This window comes from Sciurus vulgaris (genome assembly GCF_902686455.1).
Source record: "Sciurus vulgaris genome assembly, chromosome: 4".
In the NCBI taxonomy this organism is placed as follows: domain Eukaryota; kingdom Metazoa; phylum Chordata; class Mammalia; order Rodentia; family Sciuridae; genus Sciurus; species Sciurus vulgaris.
The window spans coordinates 76889460-76896585 of record NC_136464.1 but is presented as its reverse complement, the minus strand read 5'-3'; the positions used below and the strand labels follow the sequence as shown (position 1 = coordinate 76896585).

The window sequence follows — 7126 nt, the reverse complement described above, 5'->3', positions numbered from 1 at the left end:
CAGCACCACCACCATCAAAAAAAGTGGTTCTTCTGTGAGGAAGGTGGAGGGATAAGGGAATTTTTTTTTTTTTAATCCATTTATAAGAGGCCTGTGGCATATCTGGGTATGTAGAGATTAGAGATCAAATATATTCCTGAACTAACCTAAAAATCATGCTGCACAATATCCTTGTGAGCAAAGTATTGCATCTCTGCCTGCAGTGTATGGAAGATGCAGGAAGGATTGATTTTGCAGTTTTGCCAGGAGGCGGGCAGCAGGGGGAACCAATTCCTGGTACAAACAAGTTGGGCCCAAAATGCAAGACTGCCAACCAGCACTGCATGACATAGAGAGTGCCTAAGTCACCAGGAGAAAATCAAATGCTGACAGGGCTTTACACATAGGAATACGGGTTGTGAAAATCCACCTGGTTTCCCCTGATCCTTCAGACCTGTGACTCACAGGATCATTTGGGAGATACACATCTGACCAGAAACTCAAAAGGGCTGGGTGGAAGGTATATTTTTTGGAGATTGAACCCCAAAGACCAAGAAATGCAGTGTTTATGAGTGATGGAAGGGCAAATGGGAGCCTCTGCCACACAAGTGAAATCCAGGGGAGATTCCTAGAGTGCAGTCTCCCAGAATGGACTAGCAACTACAAGCACTGGAGATGCACAAATTTAAAATCTCGAGACCAACTGCCATTCAACAAAGACCCTGAAGTGTATCCAGGCCTAACTGCTGCCCTCAGGAGGTGCACCCACTGGATCTCCTCTCACACTCTAGCCACCCCATCCTGAGGATGGAGGAGAAATCACATTCCATCCCACTACACATAACACTGCTGAGAAGGAAAGCTGAGAATGGTTTAAGTACAAAAAGAGTAATTCTTTAACTTTGCATTGAGAACTTCTATTTTCTTTTTCTTTCTTTCTTTTTTCTATTTAATTGTAACTTGAATGGTTCATGAATACTTATACAAACACATATTTGTTTCTTTTTTCTCATTTCTAGCATTTTTTGAAGTCAGTTATTTTTCCTGGCTCAGTATTTTAAGGGCAAAGATGTTTGATTAGTCTATTTAGAATTGTTTTGTATTCTCTTTATATTTTATTTACTTATTTTTTAGTTATATGTATTATTTTCTCTCACTTATTTTTCCCTTGATTTTTTTCATTTGTTTTGCAAATAGCCAAATATTTTTTTCTTTCATTCTTACTTTAGTTTTTTACTTCTAATTTTTCCCTCATAATTATCACATCCTATATGTTACATATTCTCTCCTTGCTCGCCATTTAAAATTGGATCTCATAAACAAGCAGAGGTTTCTATCCTCATATCAGAAAAGTTAGATTTTAAGTCAAAGTTAATCAAAAGGGATAAAGAAGAACATTTCATATGGCTTAAGGGAATTTCACATCAACAGGACAAAACAATCATAAATGTTGATGCCCCAAATGATGGATTATTCTTTTTTTTTCCATACAATTGATGTAGTTTTATTTTACAAATAAAAAAATATGGGGAAAAAAAACACAAGCAAAGTTAAAAGACAAACTGGGAAAAAATATTTACATCTCACATTATCAACAAAAGATTACATACCACTATCCTCCACTCCTGGTTAAAAAAAAAAAAGACAACAGAAAGAACCCCTAGATAATGCTAAAAAGATAAACCACCTGATAGAAAAGTGAAACACAAACTTACCAGAACAGGAAATACAACTGGTCCTTCAACAAATGAAGGAAGGCTTTGCCTCACTCCTGGTAAGATAAAGGCAGGTTTTTAAAACATAGACAGTCTCTTTCTAAAGATTCCTTGAAAATCTAGGCTGAACCATTTTCACTTCCTGGTTGAGATCCTGCTAAGGGCTACCCATCTACTCTTGTGTTTATTTTGTCTTTGAGACAGAATCTTGCTATGTTGCCAGGCTGGTCTCAAACTCAAGGCCTCAAGTGATCCTCCTGCCTCAACCTCACAAGTAGTTAGAACAACAGGTGGGCATACATCACACCCAAGTAGGTGTTTGTATATTTATTAACTTGAATCACATTGTCCTTGTCTGTTGCTCATCTTTTCTTCTATCCAAGTCAGTTTTAAGGATCTGGTGACCCTGAAGCACTACCTCTTATCCTTCCCTGCCACTGTCTGTGCAGTGTTTCATTATCCAGGAATGACACTACAGTTGACCAATCTGTGAGGTTGTTTGCCGGGGTCCAGCCCTAGCAGGAGTCCATGGGTTCCACACTGGTAAACAGGGTGCAGGGAGACAGAGTCGGCAATGGATGGAGAATGAAAGACACAGACTCTAGTTCTGGTGCAATCAATCCCACTTTATTCTGGGGAAGACTGGGTTTATATACACTTTTCTTCAGGCTATGATGACAGGCTTATGATTAATAAAATCAAAGAAGTTTCCAAAGCATAGGAAGAAATTGTTTTTACCTAAAGATTATGAGAAATCAGTAACCATAAAGATTACAATTATTTTAAGAATATTTAACTAAGTCAATGAGCTAATACAATGTTTATTTCCTTAATATCTAAACTCTATGTGACCTAAGACTATTATTATTCTCGCGGTTAAAGCGATAGACAAATAATCTCACATGACCATTTCTACTAGGTCCATCTGATTAATATCTAAATTGCTAAGTTACAGGAGGGCAACAGTCCCAATGGTTCCCATGGCTAAGTTTTTTTACTGAATAGATTACATTGTCTTATGTAGCTCTTTTTCCCAGAACAGGACATTGTATACCAATGTTTATTATAGGAGTGACCTATTCTTTGTAGGAAGGAAGGAATGTTGTGAAACCTTATTCTTTTACCTTACCACCACAAATAAACAAAACCATCATCTGGATTAAACCACCCTGTAGGAGACAGGGGGAGATCTATATCTACCTTCTCTAAGGGCTTGCCTTTAGGGGGGTAGCAGGGCTTGCCATTGATAAAATAAGCTAGTCCATATCTAGTAGCTACTGTGGGAGGTGCTTTTTGCATACTCATGGTTGGAAAGACAGATGGTTCCATGGCCAAATTTATATACTGCATTACATGTTCATAACAAGCACCCCAGGAAGAAGACATATCACACAGTGGTAAAAGATTTTTTACTACTTGTGGCTGAGAAGGAGTTATAGTCCCTAATGTTTTATTAATATTCTTGGGAAATTCTGTAGTATTCCCTTCACCCTCAGTGATTATTACCAAGGAATAGTATGAGTAATATAATATTAGAAACATAATGCAGAAAAAACACCAGAGCCCAGAGGCAAGCATCTGGCATCTCCCGGGACGATGAGTCTTTGCAAACATCATTCCCCCAGTGGATCCTTGTCAAGCACTGGTTGGGTTGCCAGGCGCCCCCGCAGTTGTTCAACTGTTCACTAACATGAACAGCCATGCACCTGCTCTTGGGGCAGGGGCAGAGTGGGGGTGGGGCGGGGAAGGTTGTCCTATGAGCACATGGGCCTAAAAGTGGTTCCAAAGAAGGTGACTTTCAATATTACTCAGTTTGGGAAGAAATATTTACATCTCATATTGTGAACATAGGATTAAAAACTTTGAACTTCACACCTAATGAAGTCAAAAACATGAAGACTAATGACATTTTAAGGAGGGACATAAGCTGGAGTGAAGGTTGGAGCAGGAGCTATTTATGAAGGAAGAATGACTGAGAAAAGACAGCCACATCCATGAACAGCTGTGCTGAATGCCTGCCTCTGTGGACACAGGTCAAGCAGCCCCAAGTTCCAGCTGCTTGAGTTTCTCCTGGATATCCCGGAGTTGGCTTCAACCCCAGCCAATAAGGGTCTGGAGGCTGGCTATATCTGCAGCTAGCTGCAGGCCTTCCTGGAAGAAGCTGGTTTGGGCCTGCCGCAGACTGTGAGGAAACAGGATTCCAAACCAGTTCAGGGGTTCTTGTGGGGCTGCAGAGGGCTCTGGCTCTGGAGTTTTGGTAGGGCCTTTGCCTCCGCGCAAAGCTGACTCTTGGGTCCCCACCTCCTCTGGAGTCTGGGTATCAGCTCTCACCACCCTGAATGTCTGGAGTCCGTTCTGGGTCTCACTGGCACATACACAGACCTGGAGCTCCATGCGAGAGGCACACTGTAAAGGCCCTACCGACTTGGCACCCATTGCATTGCGAGCCTTTGCGAGAGAGCCAGCCCTTCTCCACTGGATCATTTGTCGCCCCCACAGTTCACTTCCAGCTCCTCCAGCTCTCTGAGCAGCTGCAGGAGCAGCGATTCCAACTCTGACAGCAGATCCGGCACTGCCCTGGGCCAGCCACCGGCGGCTCTCCGGATTATTCTTATATATCATACAAACCCTGCTCAATTTCAAGAAAAAAAAATAGAGCTCAAAACAATAATATTTGGTGACTTTAACATATTTCTCTCATCATTCAACAGATCCTGCAAACAAAAATTAAATAATGAAGCTATGGAAATAAAAAATAAAATTAAAAATTTAGACTCAACAGACATATAGAGAATATTTTATCCATAAATGACTGAATTCATTTTATTTTCAGCAGCACGTGGATCATTTTAAAAAAATAGACCATATTTCAGGACAGAAAGAAACTCTTAGCAATTACAAAAAATAAAGATAATAATTTGCATTCTATCAGATGATAGTGGAATAAAATTAGAAATCAACAATAATATAAAAAATAGAAACTACTGTAATACCTGGATACTAAAGAATACTCTTTTGAGTGAACAATCAATAGCAGAAGAAAACTAGGTTAAAAAAAAAAAAAAAAAAAAAAATACTAAGAGATAAATGAGAATAACAACAAAATATATCAAAATCTTTGGGCACTATGACAGCATATTTAAGGGGAAAGTTCATAGTATTGAGCTCATTTATTAAAAGTTCAAATGTTTTTCCTGTTAAGTGGATGATGATATATAATGGGGGTGGGGGTGAGAGAAGAATGGAGAAACTTTATGTAGAGGGAAAAGAGAGGGAGGGGCATATGAAAAATGGTGGAATGAGACAGACATCATTATTCTATGTACATGTACGATTACATGAATTGTATGAATTTACATCGTGCACAACCTTAGAAATGAAATGATTTACCCCATATGTGTACAATGAATTAAAATGCAGTCAGTATATATTTTAAAAAAATGAAAAAAAAATAAAAATAAATACATTTTAATGAGCCAAAAATAATAGAAAGTCAACAAATAACCTTATATCTCAAAGACCCAGAGAAAGAAGAACAAATCAACACAACAAACAATACAAGACAGCAAATATTTAAATCAAAGACAAAAAATATAACTGAAACAAAGCCAATATAATTGGAATTTTTTTTAAATCAACAAAACAAAAAGGTGGTTCTTTAAAAAATAAAATTGATAAATCCTTAGCCAAGCTAACCAAGAGAAAGAGGGAAATATCAAATTTTTTATCATAGGTGAAAAAGGAAATATTATAATGGAGTCTACTGATACAGATGATAATCAGAAACTATTTTGAAAATTTATACTCAAATAAAATAGAAAACCTTGAAGACATTGACAAATTTCTATAGATATATGACTTATCCAAATTGAATCAGGAGGACATAGAATATTTAAACAGATCAATTTCAAGCAATAACATGCAGATACCATTAAAAGCCTACCAACAAAGAAAAGCCCAGGACCAGATGGATTCTCAGTCAAATTCTACCAGATATACAAAGAAGAATTAACACCAACCCTCCTCAAATTATTCTATAAAACAGAAAAGGAGGGAACCTTTCCAAACTCATTCTATGAAGCTAATGTCACCCTGATATCAAACCCACACAAAAACACATCAAGGAAATATATTCCTTAATGAACATAGATACAAAAAATATTTGTTGGTGTGCACCTATAATCCCAGCAGCTCAGGAAGCTGAGGCAAGAGGATCACAGATGCAAAACCAGCCTCATCAACATAGTGAGGCTGTAAGCAACCTAGTGAAACCCTGTCTCTGAATAAAAAATAAAAAGAGCTGTGGATATGTCTCAGAGGTTAAGCACACTAGGTTCAATCATGAGTACAAAAAGAAAAAAAAAATCTTCATAAAACACTGGAAAATTGCATACAAAAGCATATTAAAAACATACTGCAGCATTAGCATTTGGAATTCATCTCATGGATGCAAAGTTGGTTGAATATATGGAAACCAATAAATGCACTTCATCATATAAATAGATTTGATACAAGAATTACATGATTATCTCAATAGATGCAGAAAAATCATTTGACAAAATGCAGCATCCATTCATATTCAAAACATGAGAAAAACTGGGGAGAGTAGGAACATAATTTAACATTGTAAAAAATATATATATAAATATTTATATGTATATAAAACCCAAGGCCAACATAATTCTAAATGGAGAAAAATTAAAAGCATTGCCTCTAAAAAATGGAACAAGAAAGGGATACCTTCTTTCTTCTCTTCTTTTCAACATAATGCTTGAAATTCAGGGCACAGCAGTTAGACAAAAAGAAAGATATTAAAGGGATACAAATAGAAAAAGAAGAACTCAATATATCTCTATTTGCAGATGACATGATCCTATATTTGGAATACCTCCTACCCCTCTCTCCAAAAAAATAGAAAAAAAAAAAAAACCAGAAATCTAGAATTCATAAATTAATTCAGGAAAGTTGAAGGATATGAAATTAAATACACCCTTGATGAATCAGCTGAAACAGAAACTAGAAAAACTTTCCATTCACAATAACCTCAAAAAAGTACTTTGGAATCAATCCAACAAAAGAGGTAAAAGACCTCTACAATGAAAATCACAGAGCTCTAAAGAAAGTAATTGAAGAAGACCTTAGAAGAAGGAAATATCTCCCATGTTCTTGAATAGACAGAATTAATATTGTCAAAATGGCCATACTATTAAAAGTACTATAGAGGATGTCAGGAAAAGTGTACCCTTTTACATTACTGGTGCATCTGAAAATTGGTGAAACCACTATGGAAAGTAGTATGGAGATTCCGCAGAAAACTTGGAATGGAGCCACCATTTGACCCCGCTATCCCACTCTTCAATTCATACCCAAAGGACTTAAAATCAGCATACTACAGTGATGCAGCCACATCAATGTTCATAGCTGCTCGATTC

At 37.2% G+C, this 7126-nt stretch overlaps 1 protein-coding gene across 1 annotated transcript; it reads right to left on the bottom strand.

Moving 5' to 3' along the window:
* Window positions 1-3415: 3415 nt before the first annotated feature.
* On the bottom strand, window positions 3416-4343 carry LOC306658743 (coiled-coil domain-containing protein 115-like). Its single transcript, XM_079135972.1, has one exon. The coding sequence runs from the start codon at window positions 4314-4316 to the stop codon at window positions 3786-3788; it is 531 nt and encodes a 176-aa protein (XP_078992098.1). The 5' UTR covers window positions 4317-4343; the 3' UTR covers window positions 3416-3785.
* Window positions 4344-7126: the final 2783 nt, after the last annotated feature.